General features: G+C 38.7%; 1 protein-coding gene across 2 annotated transcripts; it reads right to left on the bottom strand.

The window, feature by feature from the left end:
- Positions 1-6,621: 6,621 nt before the first annotated feature.
- Positions 6,622-22,184, bottom strand: LAMTOR3 (late endosomal/lysosomal adaptor, MAPK and MTOR activator 3). Of its 2 annotated transcripts, none has more exons than XM_066281156.1 (7): positions 22,046-22,184; positions 21,683-21,728; positions 19,022-19,056; positions 12,070-12,128; positions 10,130-10,263; positions 8,967-9,030; positions 6,622-7,442 (listed from the first exon to the last, which is right to left on the bottom strand). In XM_066281156.1, the coding sequence occupies exons 2-7, from the start codon at positions 21,689-21,691 to the stop codon at positions 7,369-7,371; spliced, it is 375 nt and encodes a 124-aa protein (XP_066137253.1). In that variant the 5' UTR covers positions 21,692-21,728; positions 22,046-22,184; the 3' UTR covers positions 6,622-7,368. The 2 variants fall into 2 exon arrangements, with proteins under 2 accessions (XP_066137253.1, XP_066137254.1); XM_066281157.1 differs by lacking the exon at positions 22,046-22,184 and adding an exon at positions 21,872-22,019.
- Between the last annotated feature and the right edge of the window lie 1,388 nt (positions 22,185-23,572).

Genomic DNA, 23,572 nt, shown 5'->3' with positions numbered 1-23,572 from the left:
TAGCTGTGGGAGAAGAGATAGGTGGAGGCGGTGGGGGGGAGTGGATGGTCACCTCTCCTTTATGCCCTGACCGAGAACCAAACTCAGGACTTCCACATGCTGGGTCGTCGCTCTACCGCTGAGCCAACCGGCCAGGGCCAAAATAGGGTGGTTCTTAACACATTCTTGTCTATTACTCAGACCGTCCACCAAACCTAAAGTTTTTTTCACTGGAGTATCAAGGTACAGACACTGATATTATGTCACACTTACAACTGTGAGGATGGCACTGCTAGCCTTCAACAGTCTCTAGGAACCCCTGTTTTCTGTCAGCTGCAGCAGCGGCCGGAGTTTGAGAACAAAGCCATCCCGAAGAATGAAACTGGCAGGGGCCATGTGGCTCTGCAAAGGCTGGTTTCAGGAGTCCATGTAAAGGGCTCTGTGGGGACTTCCATAAATACCTGGAAGGTATTTGAGAGGGACTGGATTTTTCAAAGAAGCAGCAAGGAGGGAACGAGAATTGGTTCAATGGGCTCCAGAACCTGCGGTCATTACCCTAGTTCCAGAAAGCTACATTGGTAGACATACACAGCAATCAGCAAAATACTCACATTGGTTTTGTGACCTTTGGCGTGGGGCTATTATGGTAAGAAAGGACAAATATAAACCAATTGCTTCTACTAGGAAGGTAGTAAACCAAAAGCAATGGAGAGATTTCAGAGATTACTGCCACCATCAAAGATGGGTGATCAAAGGTGGTGATGCCTACGGCATCTTCATTCAACCCATCTGTTTAGCCTGAGCAGAAAGTAGATGACGCCTGGAGAATGACAGTGGGTTATCACAAATTTAACAGCTCCAATTGCAGCTACTATTCCAGATGTGATTTTGTTGCTTGAACAAATTAGCACACCCTGATACCTGATACACAGCTATTGATTTGAAAAATGTTCTTTTGTTTTGTTTTGTTCTTGATTCCTATTAGTAGAGTGTTGGAAACTGCAAGTGGCAAAAAGCCTTTGTAAGTTCGAGGCTTAGCAAAAAGCTAAGTTCTCCCCTCTCCTCCATATTGGCTATGAAGCTGAGTATTTGCACTCATCCCATATCCCTCCCCCCCTTCACTTGTTTGCTTAAGTTGCTAGAAGCAATTTATATGCCCTTCCTCTCACCCTTTGTTTGTTCAGTTGTTGGTTGATTTCACTTATGCATTGGGGGGGAAGGATTCCTGTTTATGCTTTAAGAGAATTCCTATTTTTGCCTCAGATGTGTGACTTTGTATTGAAGACATCCTTATTTGCATATGGCTATATAATAAAGCAAACCGGGGCTATTGAGCTCTGTCTTGCCATCAGCTTGCAGAGGCCTCCCGATCCCATCCTATTTCTCTTTAAGCCTATTTTCTTTATTCTGTATTGTTCTCCCTCAGGACCTAGAATTACTAGCAGCACTGATTCGCGGCAGTAGAGAACACCAGAAGCAGTTTATCTGACAAGGCCAGCAATATACCTTTCACTGTCCTACCTCAGCTGAATTAGTTCTCCAGCCTTATGTTGCAATTTAGTCCAAACAGATCTTGACCACTTTTCCCTTCTACAAGACATTGCCAACTGCCCCACTGCATCAATAACATTATACTGATTGGACATAGCAAGAAGTGGCAACTACGCTAGACTTGTTTATTGGACATCTGTGTACCTAAGGGTGGGAAATAAATCCGGAAAAAAATTAAGGGCCTTCTACTTTGCTAAAATTCTAGGGGTCCAGGGGTGCAGAACAAGTTAAGGTACCTTTTGTAAGGTAAAGGTTAACTTGTGCTTTTCCCACAACCAAGAAAAAGGCATAATACCTAGTATACCCAATGAGCCTCTTTAGATTTTAGAGACAATATATTTCTCATATTGCTCATGGAATTCATTGGTCTTACCATGTTTCCCACCATTTTGAAGCAGCTGGCCTGATAGAATGGTGGAGTGGCTTTTTGAAGGCTCGTCATTGCCCTATCTGGTGGCAGGTGGTACTGTGCAGGGCTGGGCAGCATTCTCCAGGGAGTTATACACGCTCTAAATCAGTATTCAATATATGGTGCTATTTCTCCCATAGGTCCAAGAATTAAGGTGTAGAAATGTACATGGCACCACCCACTATTAATCCTACTGATCTGGGCTGTCCCCACCTTCTTAGGCTGTGCTGGTCTCGAGGTTTTGTTACAGAGGAAGGAATGCCTCCATCGGGGGACACAACAATTCCATTAATCTGGACATTAAGACTGCTACTTAGTTACTTTGGGCTCCTCAAGCCCCTGAATCAACAGGCAAAAAAAGGAAAATGACTCTAGTGGCTGGAGTGATTGATCTTGATTAGTAGGGGGAAACGGGGGGGGGGGGTAAGGAGGAGTATGTCTAAAATACAGATCTTCTAGGGGATCTTAGTACCACTAAGCCCTGTAAAGTTAACAGAAAGCTACACAATTCAATTCGGGCAGGACAACTAATGGCTCAAAATCTTCAGGAATGAAGGTTTGTGTTACCCTACCAGGCAGAGAGCCAAGACCAGTGAGGTGCCTGCTGAGAGCAGAGGGACAATGGAAGGAGTAATGAAAGGTGGTTATAAATACCAGTGACAACCACATACCCAGTGGGAGAAAGGACTGTGGTTATTATAGTTCTTCCTTATTTTTTTTTATTAAAGATTTTATTTATTCATTTTAGAGAAGGGGGGAGAGAGAGGAGGGGGAGGAGCAGGAAGCATCAACTCCCATATGTGCCTTAACTGGGCAAGCCCAGGGTTTCAAACCGGTGACCTCAGTGTTTCAGGTCGACGCTTTATCCACTGCGCTACCACAAGTCAGGCCAAGTTCACATACATCAAATATATATATATATATACACACACACACACACACACACACACACATATATTATAAACACACACATAAATATTAAGCAATTATTTTTTCTTGCTTCTCTTATCCTCTAACGTAGGATATAGAAAAATTGGGTAACCTTATACCACAGTATTTAAACTAAATTATATTATTACCCAAGGACTTTACATCCTCTTCTGGGGAAACGGATAACGTTCTCAGTTCTATGTTGGATAGTTGTATCATGTTAGACAGATGTATGACATGGTTATTGTAATTATTTGGAATTAAGTAAGGTTTAAGATGTGTACAGCTGCCAAGCTGGCAAGGATAAACAGTGAAGGTTACGTGTCATTTTGGCTAGGCTACCCAGTTACTCAATAGAACATGAGTCTAGCTAGATGTTGCTATGAAGGTATTTTGTAGATGTGCTTAACATCTACAGTCCATTGACTTTAAATAAAAGAGATAATCCTCTATACCTTGGATGTCCCTCATCCAATCAGTTGAAAGGCCGTAAGAGCAAAACTGGGGCTTCCCAAGGGGAGAGATTCTGACAAGACCGTAGGCTCAGCCCCTTCCCGACATGTCCCAGGCTCTAGCCTGCCCTAGTGCTTTGGACTTGTCAGTTCCAACGGTCAAGTAAACCAGTTCCTTAAAATAAACTTGATGCATTTATATGCTAGTTTCCTTGACAAACCCTGGCTGGTACAAACTCTGCCCCAAATACCTCATCATCATTTTATTATAAAGTTTGTTGTTTACTAAAATATTATTTTTGAATAGTTAAAAATTCAGAAAGTTCAAGTTAATGGTAAAACGCTCATTTCTGGGATCCCTGTGCCCCAGGTGCCTAGTCCACTCCTTGGGGGTTGCCAATATGACCAGGTAGTGTATCTACAGATACTCTAGTATATACAAATATAAACACACACATATATTTTATCTTCTTATACATAATTGTAGCATACCCGTTTCACGCCATGCTTTTTCCAATGTTATATCTTAGAGAACATTCCATTTTAGTATCTATAGTCCCGTGATGGCGAACCTATGACACGCATGTCAGCACTGATACATGTAGCCATTTTTGATGACACACGGCTGCATGCCTTAGAACAGGGGTCCCCAAACTTTTTACACAGGGGGCCAGTTTACTGATCCTCAGACCATTGGAGGGCCGGACTATAACAAAAACTATGAACAAATCCCTATGCACACTGCACATATCTTATTTTAAAGTAAAAAAAAAATGGGAACAAATACAATATTTAAAATAAAGAACAAGTAAATTTAAATCAACAAACTGACCAGTATTTCAATGGGAACTATGGGCCTGCTTTTGGCTAATGATGGTCAATGTGCTCCTCTCACTGACCACCAATGAAAGAGGTGCCCCTTTCGGAAGTGCGGCGGGGGCCGGATAAATGGCCTCAGGGGGCCGCATGCGGCCCGTGGGCCCGTAGTTTGGGCACCCCTGCCTTAGAAGGACATTTCATCCTCTGCTTCTGCATGGCCAGGTGCAGGAGCCAAGGATAAAACATTTGCTGTAGTGTAGACTCTCTGTGCCAGAGGTCTGTAGGCCAACACAACAGAACTCCGGCACATGCGTCTAGTTCTGGGACTTCAGGTTAGGCCATTAGGGAATCTTTGACCTAACTTCCTGCCGCGGAGCAGGGAGCAGTGGAATGCCACGGAGGACGCATCTCTGGGGCCCTGTGATCGCCATTACCAGCAACCACATAACCACAGCAACCATCATCCAACCTACTGTTCTGGGGTGTTGAGGATTTCTAATTGACCATCATTACTGAGATAAGTGAAGGGGAGGCTGGGAGAGGCCAGGGCCTGTGCTATGGGTGCCATTTCCCGCCATTAGAAATAGCGGCAGCCATGTTAATTTATATAAGATGCAACTTGCAGAATTTCAAGACAGCATCTGGGTTCAGGTGTTTGTCGACTTGAGGTCAAAGCTTGAGAATCTGGAAAGGTGATGTTTGGAGAATCAAGAGGAGTGCCACTACGAACAGGAAATTTGGAGTGCCTGGAACCGATTACCAGACACTTAGCACCCTGAAAAATACAGCAATGGCTTTACTCACAATTTTTCCCTCTATGTACTTTTGTGAGACCTTACTCTCAGCGTTAAATAATATCAAAACCAACAAAAGAAACAGATTGACAGATGAAGTTAGTAGCACTTGCTTGGGCTTGAAGTGTACAAAATACCAACCTTCAACTAAAGATTTAGACAATAAAATTCAGCAACAAGAAAGTCACTAATAGGCAGGTTAAAGAATTCCTCCTCCCCCTCACTTATCTTAGTTTACGGCACCCCACACAGAAAGTTAAATAATATCAAAACCAACAAAAGAAACCGACTGACAGATGAACAAAGAAGTCACTAAGCAGGTAGGTTAAATAATTAGTCTTTGGTTTATTAAATAGTTATATAATTATACATGTTTGTTATTTAAACTATAGTATCAGAAAATAATGGGGTTTTTCTTAGTGACACACTACCTGAATTATGCTCGGTTTTTTGGCAAATTTTGACACACCAAGCTCAAAAGATTGCCTAACACTGCTATAGTCATTCTTTTTTCCATTGGGCAAACGTAATTTATTTAACCAATCTTCTATGATTAGTGTGACCATGTCATTTCCTATCTGGGACACTTGAGAGTTGAAAGCTCTGAGAATAATTATACCATGAAAAGCATATATAAACTGGTACTGTAAAAAAAAGTCAGAATATATGGTCACCCTATCTATGATAAATTATCTAGATTGTTTCCAATCTTTTGGTATTAACCAAATTGTAACACATAGACTGCTATGTATATAATCTTGCAGTTGTCCATATGCAGCAGTAGGATAAACCTAAAAGTGGAATTGCTAAATGAGTGTAATGGATAATTCTGTCAACTTGACTGCCCCTGGGGTACCCAAATTAAATATTTTATCTGTGGGTTCTCTGGAGAATCCTAGTATTTTAAAGTTTGATAGATTGCACAATTGTTTCTCATAAGGGGGCATAACAATTTTCACTTTCATCAGCAGAGTTATTAAAAAGGCTAGTGGCCCTAGCTGGTTGGCTCAATGGTAGAGCGTCGGCCTGGCGTTGCAGGAGTCCCGGGTTCAATTCCGGGCCAGGGCACACAGGAGAAGAGCCCATCTGCTTCTCCACCTCTCCCCCTCTCCTTCCTCTCTGTCTCTCTCTTCCCCTCCCGCAGCCGAGGCTCCATTGGAGCAAAGTTTGCCCGGGCGCTGAGGATGGTTCCGTGGCCTCTGCCTCAGGAGCAAGAATGACTCTGGTCCCGACAGAGCGACGCCCCAGATGGGTTGAGCATCACCCCCTGGTGGGCATGCCAGGTGGATCCCAGTCAGGCGCATGCCTCCCCGTTTCCAACTTCAGGAAAAAAAAAAAAAAAAAAGGGCTAGCTCTACTAGTTGTGTGTGTGTGTGTGTGTGTGTGTGTGTTTGGCGAGTGAGACAGAGAGGGACAGAAAGGAAGGGAGAGAGATGAGAAGTATCAATTCTTCGTTGCAGCAACTTAGTTGTTCATTGATTGCTTTCTCATATGTGCCTTGACTGGGGGGCTACAGCAGACTCGAGTGACCCCTTGCTCAAGCCAGTGACCTTGGGCTCAAGCCGGTGACCTCAGGGTTTCAAACCTGGGTCCTCTGCATCTCAGTCCAACACTCTATCCACTGCACCACCGCCTGGTCAGGCTAGTTTTAAACTGGGGGAGGAAAAAAACTATGTAGTGCTCAAACTAAACTTTTAAAAATACTATTTTATTTATACTCACATATTGAAAAAAATGGCTGTGTATCATGTTTACATACAAATATTGAAAACACATCTAAATTTTATAAAGAACACACAACAGTACACTATGGTTGGTTATAGAAAGCAGAGTGGGGGACGAACCACTAGCTATCCTCTTCATTAAACAGCAGCACCCTCTGAGAACAATCAAATCAATTAGTAATATTCATCTATACTGCAAAATAATATATAGACAGGAAAGTTAGCGATTGTACTGATATTATTACTTTTACTAGGCCATTTTATCTTCCCCACACTCAATGCAAAGAAATAAAACAATATGAAAAAAATATGTCCTCATTATTCACAAAAGGATCTGCTTGATTCTGCATGCCTGGCAGAATGTACAAGAGGGAACACCTCACGGCCCAAGTGGATCAGAGTATCATTTTGATTCTGACCCACTGAAGAGAATCTCATGCAGATTTGGTGACTGGGCTAACTCCATGGGAGCTGTAATAGACTGAACCATTTCTGTGGTATCCCCAGATCTCAGTAAATAAGACCCATACAAGAAAAGATAACATTCAATCTGTCCATAAACTGCATCTACAGATGCTTTCTTTAGTGTAAGGTAGAATAGGGGCCCTTTCTTGAGTACATGGATACAAGTATTGGTGTGGTATCAAGATTGCTAGACCAATATTGTGTCTGTTACAATGAAGATAAGGTTTACATCAAAAACAGTCAGATTAAGAAACTTCTACAACTTGTCTCAGTTCTTCAAATAATGGAGCCAGTTCCTTTTCTAGGCTGACAATTAGTCCTAAAACAAAGAGATAAGAAAATTAGAACATTAGAAAAATGTTTCTGAAAAAAGTCTGACTTAAATTCCCTTTCTTTGAATTTAGTTACTAAAAAGTAACCGAGACAGAGTTTATTCTGCACAACTACAAAATACTCTAAGTAACCAAAAACTCATTCATTATGAAGTTTACATATACTTCTATGTTTAAAAGGAAGTTCAATGATGAATCTGGAAGACAACTTAGCCTAGAAATTACTATTGTATTTTAGCTTTTCTTTAGTTTACCAGACTGAAAGGCTATATATTTTAGACACAGTATGTTCAAATAAATAAGAATGTTCCTCTGTTTCAGAGGATTAAAAGCATCTGGGATTCTCAATGAAATGTTCGAAGTACTAAAATAAAATTCTGTACATTATCATAATTATAACCAATGATTTTAGTATGTGATGGTGATTTATTATAGCTGAGGTTTAATATACTTAATATATTGATACTACTATTATATACAGGGATGGGTCAATGTAGGTTTACAGTTGTAAGTACACAAAACAGTTTATTTTTGTATTATTTATTATTTATTGTATTATTTATTTATATTATAACTGTAAACATACTTTGGCCCATCCCTGTGTAATTTACAAAGTGTTTCCACATATATATTTAACAGCTTCAAAACATTTAGAAATGGAAAAGACCTAAGAGATCATTAAATCTAAACTCATTTTAAAGATCAGGACACTAAGGACTGGCTCAGTGCCACAGATGGAAACAGAACTTGCTGAAACAGCTTGGAAAGGAAAAAACAGAAAAGAGAATCTGAAACAGTTCTACAAAGTGATCAAACCTGAAGGAGAAAGACCTTAAACATCCCACTTTATCCAAAGGGAGTAAAAAAATACAATTCAACTGAATACTATTACTTTACACACAAATATGCAGCAAAGGCAACTGGGTGTAATGGGATCTCACTATCCTCTACGGAGAATACAGCTTTCTAGTGTTTTCAACTCTTCTACTCTCAAGGAGAATGTGACTACATTCATCCTATTCACACTCTTCACATTCATCTTGCTCACCATTGCTCAAGATTTAAAAAATTCTTTTAGATTGGTCTATATATTTAACTCGTCCTTGACCATTTTATGTGCTTTCTTTGGTTCTCTGCTCTCTTTTGCTTTCTTAAGCTGTTTTAATGTGAACACGGTGTAGCATTCAAGAATTAAAATAACAGTTATATTTTCTTTTCTATCTAAAGGAAAACCTATCACACATTCTGCCTCACTTGAACTATAAAATAACTCGCTAAGGGGGAGAAAGCAGACATTAGCTCCATTATACAGACATTGAAAACAGAGAAGTTACTTTTCTAGAGCGCAAGGACAGTATTGTGGATGCAAGGACAGTATTGTGGATGCATGGCCCACAAAGTCAGGGTATTTTTTTGTTTTTATCCTAAATCTACTCCTCTTATCACACTAGACTGTTCAGATATGGTATTATAAAAGATTAAAAGCTGCATTTAAGGTAATCAAAACACACCTGTATTAGCATTGCTGCTGGCTATGAAACTCACCACCAAAGGTAAACGATTAAATTGAACCACCTAAAAAGAAAGTAAGATTTAAATAATATGTTTCATTATGAAAAGGCAGTATAATTCAATGAATTATCTTAATTTTTCAAAAACCTTTTAAATGGCCAATATGTAAGATACAAGCCCACCATTATGAAATATGAAAGAGCTGAAAATAAATATTTCCATAAAACAGTTACTATTTACCTCTTAGAGATACCATTTAGCCTGAAAAGTTTTTAAGGTGGGACTGTGTCTTCATCTTCTTATCTCTAAAGACCAGCAGAGCCTTGACACAGTAAGAGCTCAATAAAATTTCATTGTTGAATGGCTAAAAGAAGTATTTCTCAGTCACTCATGATTTTTCTGCCTCCTATGTACCACTATAATTTAAACCAGTTTAAATTAACTTTAAATCAACCATCTTTAATTTAGCCTCAATCTAATCCTTATCTGTAAAGTTAAAGGTCAGATGGTTTATCTTTTGTCTAGCATACATTAAAATACACAACTTTTAAAATAAAAAGATGTTACTTGTGTATCATCAGTAGTATATGAGTCATTTTGATAATAAGCACTGCTCTAAAAAAACAGGCTATTAATTTATTCTAAAGAAAATACAGCTGGAGATCAAGAAGTATGTAGCAACTAACTCCTTCCCACAATTAACCTCACTTGTTTTATATAAATAGAAAATAAAATATAAATAACATCTATAATACATATATTCCAAACCAAATGAAAGAATTAGCTAAAATAACAAATTTAAATAAATAACATCATTTGTCTTTCAAGAGATATTTTTATCTGTCACAATAAAAGTGTCATTTGAGAAATCACAGCTGTTAAGCTAAGGGCACCATCTACTGGAAGTAACAGTGACCTGACTTCCCCCTTTCAGGATAACATATGCTTTGTTATTAAATCCTTCAACTACTTTTCTACAGTAATTAATTCCTGGTATAAAACGTGAAGAATATCACTATAGCTTAACATAATCAGTTTGAAGACTAAGGTTTTAAAATTCCATCCCCTTCAAAACTCAAATTTAGAATAATAACACAAGTTATTTTATATAGAAAACAGTAATAGTTGAAATCAGGAAACTATTCAATAGCTATGAACTTACCTGGTAAGTATTATAGTAACAGATGATACTTTTATTTTTTGAAAGTCCAAGTTTACTCCCTTGGTCTGTTGCAAGGGCAAAGGTAGATAAGAAACCAGGTCTCAAAGCATGCTCTGGAGCATTATCATTGGCCACTGCAAATACAAATGAGCTAAGTAAAAATTATGTAGTGGGAATGATTAAAAGACTTGCAGTACCTTTTTAAAAATATCTATCTTTAAAAATATCAAGCACAGCACAAGGGTTCTGCTTCTAACGTTTAAAAACATATCACTAACTGGGTTTCATCAATTTAGGTGTGAAAAATTGCTCAGAAGAGTTGAGTTATCATAACTAAGAGAAGAACGATGATTTTCACAATAGTTTATTTTTAAAAGAATACTAAATGTTTGTTTCCTTAATATCTACCTACCTTGAAACACATTAATCAGTGCATTTAATAAACTAAATATTCTGGTTAACTGACAGCCAAGCTACAATAAAATAAACTTCGGAAAACTGTTTTCATAAAACCCACAACAGTATCACTACAGGTATTCGTAATTCTTCAGCTGGCCATCTATTGTCCTTCACTCTTTAAAGTCATGGAGTTAGCTATGCAAGCTTAAGGCTTTTTAACACAGAGATCCTTAGAAAGAACATAAGAGCTGGAAAGTCTCCTTTTGTTTAAGGCCTTCATTACAGAACTAAGAAAAGGCAAGTGACTTGCTCGTAGCCACCTACATTTTATGGTGGGTCAGGAAGCACACTGGATCACGTATCAGGAGGTGAAGGGTTCTAAAATTATTTTGTAACTGACTCATACTGCAACTTCAGAGTGACAATGTACTGTGCTTGCACTTGACCATCTTCATTCACTCAAAAACAAAAGAACTAAATTAACTGATTACTAAACTACCTTCATCTCTAAAGTTAAAAATAACTTGACATATATAACCCCAAGTGGAAAATAAACTGGCAAAAAATATATAGAACATTATTTACTCTTTCTTTGGTAAAGCTATTACTATGTCCCAGTGTAACTATATACATCCATTCTGATGATACCAGACCGAAGTAATAAAGATGGTCTTCATATATACTGAATGTGACATTTTTTTAGGTTAGCAAGCTCTTCTTTAGGTGAAAAATTCTTATCAGATTCTAGTTAACTAAAGTTACTAGTGAAATGAAGTTTTTAAAAATCTTAATTCCGTAAGGAAGTAGAAAATAAAGAAGATGAAACAAAAACAACCAATATGTTGATTCAAATGTATGAATGCTTATCTTAAAACTAATGAAAAAAAATGTTTTGGGGAGGTGTCTTTGTCTATATCTAGCTGCATATATGCTCAGCCTCACCACTTAGATTTACTAATGGTTTATACCATAAAATGTCTTTAATAGGAAATGGGGCATGTGATAAATCCGTGCTTAAGCTCTGAATGGTAACATGATACACTGAAAATGTACTAAGTTTCAAGTTTCACACAGACCATTTCCTGAATTTATTGAAAGAGAGTTCAGCCTGACCAGGCGGTGGAACAGGGGACACTGAGGACCCAGGTTCGAAACCTTGATGCCCCCAGCTTGAGCATGGGGTTCATCTAGCTTGAATATGAGCTCACTGGCTTAAGCACAGGGTCGCTGACTTGAGCAAGTGTCACTGGTTCAGCTGGAGCCCCCGTATATGCTGGTCAAAGCATATACGGGAAAGCAATCAATGAACTAAGGTGCTGCAACTATGAGTTGATGCTTCTTATCTCTCTCCCTGTCTGTCCCTATCTCTCTCTCTCTCTCTCTCTCTCTCTCTCTGTGTGTGTGTGTCCTTGTCTCTCTCACTTAAAAGAGAAAGAAAGAAACAGAGATCACGCGCTTGTCTGCTTCTGCTCTAGTCAGATATTATTACATTTTAATTCTAAAGCAAACATGATATTGGCATGTTAAGTGCTCAGTTTTACCTTTAATAACAGGGACTCCATCTCTGTCTGACACAACAATAGCATGGAGCCCTTCAACACTAGAAAGGGAAAAAAAGTTAAAATATTAGAAAACATTTCACTTTCTGAAAATATAAGGTCTATCAGAAAGTTCTGTCCATTTCTATCACAAGTTTCAACACGTAAGCATGTTTATTTGGCGCATGTGTGCCTCTCTATATTATCACTTAATGTATACATACTGACGTAGCAAATTAACTAAAACAAAGTTGATTCACATTAGTCTTATGTGTGAAGCAATAGTGTACCCATGGCTACTGATAAAGTTCATTTACGCCACTGTAAATGACAGAAGCGTGTCTGTTGCATCCACCATATTCCCCGGACTTAGCACCCTCCAACAACTATCACTTGTTTTTGTCCTTACAAAATTTTTTGAAGGGCAAAAAATTCAAAAATGAAAAAGATATCAAACAAGCACTGGTTCAATTTTTCGCATCAAAAGAAAACATTTTTCAAAAATGAGATACACAAATTGCCCTCACGCTGGCAAGAAATCATTAATAATGGCAATTATATTATTTAATAAAGTTTATTGACGGTAAGAAAAATTTGTATTTTGTTTTATTTCAAAAACGGACAGAACTTTCCGGTAGACCTTATATGTATCTCAAAGTCATAATGGTAATTTTTATGTATATTTCTGAAAACCTGTGGAAACTCAATTATTGACAGCATAAGTTCCTATGTTTGCCAGAACTCTTTCAGAAATAGAGTGAATATGTACTCGATGATATTTATAATTATTTACAATTTTATGTAGTTTATTGATGAAGATCTAAAACACAGTGGATTCTCCATTAAAATTGCTAATTACTTTGATTTACAGAAGTATGACACATTATCAGCAGTGGTTACAGTGACAGACTTTTTCTTTCAATCATTCTAATAACAAGTGCACACTATTTGTGGCAATGAGTATTTCCTTTTTTTTTTTTTTTTTTTCCTGAAGTTGGAAACGGGGAGGCAGTCAGACAGACTCCCGCATGCACCCAACTGGGATCCACCCGGCACGCCCGCCAGGGGGTGATGCTCTGCCCATCTGGGGCATCACTCTGTTGCAACCAGAGCCATTCTAGCACCTGAGGCAGAGGCCACAGAGCCATCCTCAGTGCCCGGGCCAACTTTGCTCCAATGGAACCTTGGCTGCGGGAGGGGAAGAGAGAGACAGAGAGGAAGGAGAGGGGGAGGGGTGGAGAAGCAGATGGGCGCTTCTTCTGTGTGCCCTGGCCGGGAATCGAACCCAGGACTCCTGCACACCAGGCCGATGCTCTACCACTGAGCAAACCGGCCAGGGCGTAATGAGTATTTCTAATACCATGCTAAGCAAAAATAAACAATCACTTCACAAAATTAATAATCTAAAAAGAGAGCGGCTATTCAATTAAATAATCTCACACTAACAAATATAAAACTACACCTGTGCCATTACATGATCTGTAATCTGGGGACAGGAGAGCCTATAAAAGAGAGGAGGGTCAACTTAGACATGTGGGTCAGGGAAGACTTCCCTGAGAAAGTGACAGCTCAGCTCAGATGCTACAGCACTGATTAAGAGAAAGGCAAAAATCTCATTTTAAGCTGAAGGAACTGGACGGGCAGAATGAAAGTCATCCAGCAATCCTTTCAGCCATGTCTATATAAGGAACAGTAAGCAAAATGGTCAAGACTAGACCTCCAAAGTTAAAAAGACCTGGGTTCCATCTGGGCTCTCCTGCTTAGTATTTGTGCTACTGAGGGGCCAGTTATAAAACCTCAATTAACAATCTGGAAATGATGTAAGTGTACTACTGGGCTATTGTGGCATTTAATAAAATAATACATGTAGAGGTCAGTACATAGTTTACATTAAAAATATTAGTTGTTAATAGTATCAGGGTATCATGTGTACCCTGACAATGACAACTTATCACTGTAGGTTAAGTATTCTTAGTGAGAATTCCTATAGCAGAAAAGTATAGTGTTCAAGATCATAATGAGAAAACATTCTCAAACTTTCAATATTTATGCAAAACCTTAGAGCCTTGTAACCATCTTGTAACACATGTAGATTGCAACTCAGAAATATGCTCAATATTCCTATTATATAATCCAGAACTATCCATTCCGTGTTGTATTAACTTTAATATTTTAAATTAGGAATGAAGAATATTCGTATTAACTTACACTTAAATTATATTTTTAAAAATCCCACTGTCAAAAATATTTAAGTCAGAGAAGTGTTATTACAATTTGAGAAAATGTTACAAAGTCATTTATCTGACTCACATTAAAAATAACAATGAAAAAACTGTATTTACTAATATTATTTTCTATTGTCATTCAATCCTAAAATTATCTATGAATTAAAACATACCCTATACAATTATTGTATAAAAAATATATTCTTCTAAGTTAAAAACTGGGTCATATAAAAATATATGCTACATATACTTGGACACCCACACATCACTTGGTGCAGTTACCAACAGCACAATCTCTGGAAATACAAAAAGATTGGAAACCTACTTATCCATCAAGAACAGTTAAATACGTTATGACACACATATGCAATGGAATACTCTGCAGACATAAAAAAAGGCAGCTACTCTTTAGGTACTGGGAAGGACTGATCTCAAAATTATAGACGCAAAACACATGGTTTTGAATAGTATGTATAAGAAGCAACTTATATAATAACTCATGCAGGCATACATGAATGCATGTTGCAACAGACTAAATGTTTGTGTCACCCCCAAAATTCATATATTGAAAACTTAGTCCCAATGTGATAATATATATTTGGAGGTAGGGCCTTTGGGAGGTAATTAGGCCACAAGGGTGGAGCCCTCATGAATGCACCTTGTGTCATTAGAAGATGCTAGAAAGCTAGCTAGCCCTCCTTCCTTGTGTGAGAATATGAGAAGTATGCAATCTGCAACCCAGAAGAGTGCCTTCACCAGAACCCAACCATGCTGGTACCCGGATCTCAGACTTCCAGGCTCCAGAACTTCTGTCACTTACAAGAAATATCCAATCTATGATACTTTGTTAGAACAGTCCAAAATCAGACGTCTGAGTATCTGTACAAGTAAATATTTATTTATCTACATGTTTGCCTGTAAGTAACAATGGGTGCTATGAGAGGCGAACTACGTGACTGAAGGGACAGTGATGGGACACTTCTCACTGTGTCCTTCAATTAATTTTTGAATACTGAACTTTATGAATGTAGTACTTACTCCCAAAATAAGCAAATTAAAAAACAGGTAGAGTACTACAAAAATATTTTTAAGACATCTGTCACCATAGGTAGCTTTTTTTTCATAACAACTACCTTAATTGCCAACTAATGCATAAAAAAAGGTGGAAATAAAAACACCTTTTTTTAATGGATTTCAAATTCAGAGATAATTGTTCAACAAAGTAGAAAAATTATATACATACTTAAAGTAAGCACCTAAGAAAATAAGGTCACAAATATAAAGTGTTTCCAATTCTACATAGTCAACGAAGAACAACATGAATAGATTTTTACCAATTATTGAAAATAACTTATGATGTATCAATAGGTACACTATACTTTTAGAATTAAATTTTATGAAATATTCTGCAGAAAACTAAAGCTTATGCTTACTAAAATATTTTTATCCAAAAAAAGCAAATGTTACATTAGTAATCAAAGACATCATACTTAGTTTTATTTATAAAATGATGAAACATTTGGTTATTTTAAAACAAGTTGTGACTACATAAGCCTGAGATTGCTTGGGTTACAACTAGATCTTAAAACACAAATCCAAAAACTGTATTTAATAGAAAAAAAAGGACAAAACCACATTCCATTAGTATGTGTAGCTGATGGACCCACAGCTCTGAAGCTAGGCTGCCTGTGTCCAATCCCTTAAGTTTTCTCAGTATCTATAGCAACAAATCAAAGTGTGCATTCTAACATTTTCTTTATAAGTGTTCAATATTATTATATCTTCATTCTTTTGGCTCTTGGGATGCAAGATACCTAATTACAAGAAGAAATGGTCACAAATATGACTCAAACTGGCCTCAGTCATCACGGGGAAAAAAACACTACATGGTACTAATCATTTCTTTCCATTATGAAAAGATTTTCATTATGTTTTTACAAATATCTTTTTTTTGTGTGTGTGTGTTTTTCTGAAGCTGGAAACCGGGAGGCAGTCAGACAGACTCCCGAATGCGCCCGACCGGATCCACCCAGCACGCCCACCAGGGGGCGGTGCTCTGCCCATCCGGGGCATCGCTCTGTGGAGACCAGAGCCAGTCTAGCGCCTGGGGCAGAGGCCAAGGAGCCATCCCCAGCGCCCGGGCCAACTTTTGCTCCAATGGAGCCTCGGCTGAGGGAGGGGAAGAGAGAGACAGAGAGGAAGGAGAGGGGGAGGGGTGGAGAAGCAGATGGGCGCCTCTCCTGTGTGCCCTGGCCAGGAATCAAACTCGGGACTTCCGCACGCCAGGCCAACGCTCTACCACTGAGCCAACCGGCCAGGGCCCAAATATCTTTTTTACAAACACAACTATACTTCTGTTTCTGTACTGTTATCAGTGTGATATCCGCCCCCCCCCCATACACCATCACCAACTGTTTAGGTAAGTAACACCATTCCCTCTAAAAGCATGGGTCAAATTTCAGTATGATAAATTAACTGAGTAACTGCATAAAGTACAAACTCCGCCAACTCTTTAGTTCACAAATCACTACGTAAATAACTAAATAACAGACAAGACAGTGAGCTGAATAACCAGTCACATCACTTTTTCCAAAGTGTGTTGGTGATTGGTCACTGAGCATGTTGTTCAGTTTATACACAAAAAGCAAAGCATGTAGTTTTATCTCATCGTCCATAAAGATGAAATATAGCAAAGAAATGAAAAGTGATGACACTGGAAGTGAAATCTGAAAAGCGAATGGAGTTAAAAAAGAAATACCTGGCTGAAAGAATGTTGACATTATTTATCATTGTTCTGCATGAAAGCGCAGCCAGAGGAACTTGGTGAAGGCGGACGAAGGGACATAAAGGAGAAAAGCGGTTGTGATGAAAAGGATAAAGATGTCCCAGAGGAAGTGACACTGGCAAGAAACCTCACATATGAGAACTCTCCGAGGTATTACACAACACTGAAAGCACCAAGGACAAAATGTTGAAAGCTGATCCAGACTTATCAGTATGCAGTTTGCCATGGCACAGAAACGCTGCCTGCTTCTTCTCTTAAGGATATAGCTTTCATGTATCTTAAGGTAGATGAAAAGAAGTAGTCAAACACTGTTCAAACTACTCTTGATAAGTTTTTATAAAGAAATATACTCTAATTCTCAAAGTTTCTATTATTTCAAATTATAGTGTACAAGCAAATATTCGTTTTAGTATTTGTTTTCGTTATCCTAAATATAACCAACAATAAGAGGTTTCAATGTTTTGATAAAAACTTTTAAAGGTCACAAAACAACTGTAATTTTTCTCACTGGTTACTGAAATTGCTTTGGCCAGTCAGCATGTGGGGTCTTTTCTGACACTGCCGTAATGTGCGGGAGTAGGACTGCCCAATCATTAGGTTGAGAACAATCGGCAGCTTGTGTTTAGTTTGCCAGTTCTGGGAGGAAAAGAGGAAAAATATATTTTAAATATTCCACTAATATAAAATCAATGATAACAATTGTTTATCACCTCAGTAGTGTTTTCCTCCTAATGTGCAAAGAAAAATATAGATAAATCAAAACCAGAAGATAACATCATTAATTTCTAGTAGTCTGTAATCAGAGTCAAGGTACCACTAAATAGGCAAGTCACACCAAGCAATTCAAGAAAAAATCCAACCAAGAGGGGGTCCCCTCACTCCGCCTACAGAAATAAAATGACATCTAAAACCTTTTTAACTTCAAACAGATTTGGATAAGAAATAAAAATATTAAACCAACCAGGCAGTGGCACGGCAGATAGAGCACTGGCCTGGGACATGAAGGACCCAGGTCCTAACCCTGAGGTCCCCGGCTTGAGCGCAGGGTCACCAGTTTGAGCATGGGATCACAGACATGACCCCATGGTCACTGGCTTGAGCAAGGGGTCACTGGCTCAGCTGGATGCCCCAAGTCAAGGTACATATGAGACAGCAATCAATGAACAACTAAGGTGCCGCAACTAAGAGTTGATACTTCTCATCTTTCTCCCTTCCTGGCTGGCTGTCTGTCTATCTCTCTCTCTCTCTCTGAAATTTAAAAAAAAAAATTTTTTTTAAATTTAAAAACAGCATATACTGCTATATTATCTCAAAGGTTATTCAGATATTCTGGAATATGGTAATTGATGTCTCAAGTTATATTCTTCTCTTAACTCTTAGGTATTTTATATTAAACTAAATATGAACTTTAATTCAATTAATGTGGCAAAGTCATTCCAATCAGTAAAATTTCTAATATGAACTTTGCTGTACTTAACACAGGGCCTAATTTATAAAATGGTATAGAAAATGGACTGCGTGCAGGCAAAAGAAAACCTTATGAGTGTTCCAAGTATGAAGTGCTGCCTACGTCTATCATTTTGGGTTATGTGTAGACTTGACAATTAGGTCTTAAAAGCAAAATTAAAGACAAGCTCTTAGTTTTTTTCCCTTAAAATTAACTACATCAAAGTATAATCCAGTAAACCGCTGATAGTATATTTGAAAGTACCCACTAGTTGTTTAACCTTACTAAGTCTTGTAACCTCTTTAAGGCCCCGTGTTAATTATCTACAAATTCAAAAGACAGCATTTATGCTACCTACAGCTATGTTAGTTATTTTAAGTGCTAAACAATAGCATAATATACATACAATATTAGTCTAAAACAGTAAGAAACAGAGTACTACATAAAATTAGCATGTTATGCAGAAGTTATTTAATGACAAATTAGTAACTGTTTTACCTTGGTAACTTTTTATATAGGAATCTCTTGAGGTCCTGAAAGAGAACAGTAAAACATCATATAATAACATGCCTTATACTAAGTCTCTAGATCCTGCCCCATTCACATTTCAGGGACCTTAAGTCTTCATTCATAACTTTTCTTGCTTCTGTTTCCTCTTTCTGATTTTGTGTTACTTGAAGCAAGTTAACCCTTTACTTTTTAAGCCTTAGTTTCATTATTTGCAGAGTAGGGGACAAGAGCAGAACCTACATCATAAGACTGTTTTTAAAGTTTATCAAGATGTATGCATGTAAAGCGATTAGCATAACTGGAATTGGAAAACACCAATATATATTAGCTGTAAAATCAGATCATACTTTATGTATTATTTCACATTCTGTTGCAACTGCTGTGTTCACTTGAGAACATATTATGAATATATTTTCATAGGGCTTCATTACATCACTTTAACAATCCTGGGTAAGTTGATTTGCTTCTCTGAAATTCAATTTCCTCACATGACTAAATATATATACAATAATGTATGTCAAATGTTTATCATGACTAAATACATGTTGATGTATATCAAGTGATTAGCACAGAACATAACTAGGTCAAAATCTCATTACTCTCTCTCAGCTGGGGAATTTCATTGACAATCAGGTATCAATTATGAGCTCTGCATAGATAAATCATATGTTGTTTCGAACTTCTGAACCCTACAATTTTCCAAGCCTAATGTTCATTTTATTTCATGTTATCACCAATTTACCTTTGCTCTCATTTTAAACATACACCTCAATTTATCATGGTTCATCTAAAATTAAAATTACCTCAATTATTTTGTTATTTTATCTGAATACCCTTGTTATTCAGGTATGAATGTAATAGTAATAGTTAACCCTAACCTCATATTTGTCACTTTTAAATAACTTGTGAAATCAAATGTTTTTTAATTTTTTATTGAATTTATTGAGGAGGCATTGGTTAATAAAATTGTCAAGATTTCAGTTGCACAATTCTACAATATATCATCTATATTATCCCTCCATCATTATCTATCTGAAGTCAAATGTTTTTAAACTGATCTCTTTTCCTTTTCAACTGACATTATGGTTTATTTTCATTCTACTACTTATGACTTTCATTAACCTCCCAACTGGTATGCTGGTCTCATGTTTCTATCTCATGCAATTCCAAGAGTCCTATTTTCTCCTTCTCTAAAGCTATAATTGTAGTGATTCTCAACATTGACTATGAGTAACATGTGAGGAGCGTTAAGAAAACACACACATGCACGCACGCATGCGCACGCACGCATGCGCACACACACTGCGCTTGGGTTGGAGGTGCTCCTCCCTGTGTAGCCAAGGTTGAGAACTAATGTTTAAATGGCTCTCAACTGTTTACTGAATTATGTACAAATTCTTCAGACATTTGAGACTATACAATATTGCCTATTAACTAAGTTTACAGCCGTTTCCCACCAATCCCTCATACATATCCTTATCCCTAGCTAAACAGGACTGTTCACAGCTCTTCCATACGTACTTCTCCATTTCCTAGCTCCTTCTCTGCTTGGGCTCTTCATTCTACTAGCCTCTTATTTTTTTAAAATATTGCAACATTTAGAGCTAATACCAAACCACCAAATACTCTAATCAGTTTTTCCTGAGAGACAAACTGAAGGTATTCCTTCTCCTTTGAGTTTACACACAATAATGTACGCATATCTATGATTTTTAAAATAAACTGTAAAACCCTGGAGAAGAATTATACCTTAATCATCATTTCTCCCACAGCCCTTATTACAGATACTGTTTTTAGCTATTTGACTATGCCTAATATGACCTAAAAAATAATGGAAGACACCCAAAAAATGGGTTGATAAAGGTACTGTTTAATGTTGAAACACATAATCTTGCCCCCTAAAAAGAAATGATATTCATATTAATGCTGAATAACTATATAGTGTAGTGGGTAAGAGCATGGACTCTGGAGCCAAACTGGCTGGGTTGGTATCTTGACTCCACAAGTATTAGCTGTGTAAACTGAGGCAAGTTAATAGATTTTTCTGTGCCTTATCATCCTCATCTATAACACAGGTATTGATAGTGTCCACCTCATAAAAGTTGTAATAAATGAATATACATTCAATGCTTAGAAAAACCAGCATGTATGTAAGCAACGTAAAAGAATGCAAAATATAAACATTAGTATGAATATTAATTTCCTGCTGTTTCTGGTAACTAGCACAATTAAGTTACCTAAATTTAGAATTTGACTTTTATTACTATGCTAAGGAGATACCAATTATAAGTCAACTAAAATCGGTACAATGAATCTAGATAGAGACCATGAACACCTGCTGAGAAAAAGGATTCCGGGCAGCAAATAACGACTTAAAAAACCGAAACGGTACGTGTTCAGAGTCTCTCTTAAACCTGCAGGCTTTGGAGAGTGGGAACAGGGGCCCTAGAGGCCTCCACCGCCATGCCAGGCCCCACCCAGGCCTTCAGCCAATCCATTCCTCTTGGTCTCTTACTCCAGAGCCTAAAGAAAATAATTATGGAGGTAGGGGCAAAACGAAACAAATTTCTACTCGGGAAGCGCCACCTCGCCCCGCCCAGCAGTCTACTGCAAACTCCCCACCCTCTCCTTCCTCCCGTGTTTACTCACATCCGCCATGGCGAACCCTTTCGTCCCGCAGATTCAATATCTACTCCTGTAAAAGAAACTCCTGGTGACTCTCCCGTCAAGGCTTCCTCGCTCCCACCCCCCGATAAACGGGTGACCCCTCATCGGGGTCGGCAAGGATCCAGCCTCCAGGACTCGCGGTCACCTAGCGGAGTCTCAGTTCCCACACACCGATTAGGGCAGCAGGTTGCCATAGCTCACTCCACCTCCGAAGCCCGCAGGAGCTGAGCCCAAGGAACCGGGAAGGGGCGTCTGCTTCTCTTCCAGCTCAACGCCTGCGCCACCCACGGGCCCAGGCCTGAACACTTGGCACAGTGACTTCAGATACCCGGCTTTCTGGGTTACCTGGTTCTCGGGGGAGCAGGGTTTGTGACAGTCTGCTGCCTCTTCAGAGACAGCTCCAAAGAAATCCTGCTCCCAAAGCCGCGGTCACATGACTTGTGACCTCCTCTGTGCTCCCGGAAGCACACCCTCCGCCTCTGCGGCCCTTGACACAGGATTTCCGGAGAGGCGCGGCGGAATCTGGGACCTCAAGGCCCTGCGTCCCGCCCGGCCGCGCCCCGCCCTACCCTTCCCTGCTCCTGCGCCTGCGCAGACGCCGGGACTCGGGGCCAGTGAGACACTCGCAGTAGTAGACAAGATTGGGTACAAGTTGCAACGTATAACCCCACCCTGAGCAAAGCATGCCGTAAGAGAGTGTTGTGCGGAGAGCGTGTATGATATTCATTAGTTTTCAAAGTCTGGTATCTTAAAAACTTCTAGTTGAAAAAATTTGAAAGGATAGTGTTACAAGCGGAACTGCAAACACGAAATTGCCCGTTATCGGAAGTCCCCAAATCAGCCCCTAATTTGCTAGTCTACTTTGACTTTCCCTTGCTTGCTACCCACTGCTCTGTACTCAAGGTCTTGTCTGCACAGAATTGAGGAGCCCTGGTCTTTCTAGAGTTCTGACAGTATGTGTGCATCTTAACCCTTACTTGACAGTGGACAACCTTTCATGGGCTTTTGAATTAGAAGGCTATACCTGTAAGGAATACTCATATAACTTTTTTGTTTGGTACCTTGCTTGTTTGCACATTTAACAAAAACTTACAGTAGGTAGCAGTAAAATGAGATCTACGAAAACTAGTTTACACTGATCAACTCCTGTCCCTATCAATAGTACAAAAAGAACTCTAGCCCAAGACGTAAAGAATTAAATATTTCCTATTTATTCCTGAGAAGAAGAAATGGTAAACTACAAAGCTCCCAAATGTTACAAGTGACTCAATTATTACAAGTGAATTTAACAGTTTCATAGCAACTAACACCATTGAAAATCACTTCCTTTTCCTTATTTAAACCCTTTTGGTTTCTAAGTATCTGGGACATGACCCCATTTATTTTAGGTCCTTACCTACTTAAGTCTCCCAACTCTTAAATGATGGCATTTAAGCTTGTCTTTGATTTCTCTGCTATATTTTTCTCTTTTCACAGTGTCCTGAAAGTGTGAGTCCTAAATCTGTATCTTTTGTCTGAGTTTTAGGTTCATATTTTCTGCTCTTTATTGGATGCTGAATAGATATTTCTCCATTCATGTCTATTGTCACCTCTAAATCAAAAGTTTTAGCGCTGGCTCAGTGGTAGAGCTTTGCCCAGTGTGTGGATGTCCTGGGTTGATTCTTGGTCAGGGAACACAAGAGAAGTGCCCATCTGCTTCTCCACAGCCACCCCCTCCCACCTTTCTCTTTGCTCTCCCTCTTTCTCTCTCTCCCCCTCCTACAGCCATGGCACAATTGGAGCGAGGTGGCCCTGGGTGCTGAGGATGGTTCCATGGCCTCTGACTCAGGCACTAAGAAGAGCTCGGTTGCTGAGCAATGGAGCAATGCTCTA

Source organism: Saccopteryx bilineata, chromosome 5 (genome assembly GCF_036850765.1).
Source record: "Saccopteryx bilineata isolate mSacBil1 chromosome 5, mSacBil1_pri_phased_curated, whole genome shotgun sequence".
NCBI lineage: Eukaryota > Metazoa > Chordata > Mammalia > Chiroptera > Emballonuridae > Saccopteryx > Saccopteryx bilineata.
Note: the sequence above shows the minus strand (reverse complement) of the source record. Positions and strands in the feature narration are given on the sequence as shown.

Excerpts from the sequence above, each read along its gene's own strand:
- LAMTOR3 (XM_066281156.1), bottom strand. Across the intron at positions 10,264-12,069 it reads TGGAGTCCCTGTTATTAAAG|TGGCCAATGATAATGCTCCA; the intron begins GTAAAACTGAGC and ends TTGTATTTGCAG. Across the intron at positions 7,443-8,966 it reads CAGCAGCAATGCTAATACAG|GACTAATTGTCAGCCTAGAA; the intron begins GTGTGTTTTGAT and ends TCTTTGTTTTAG.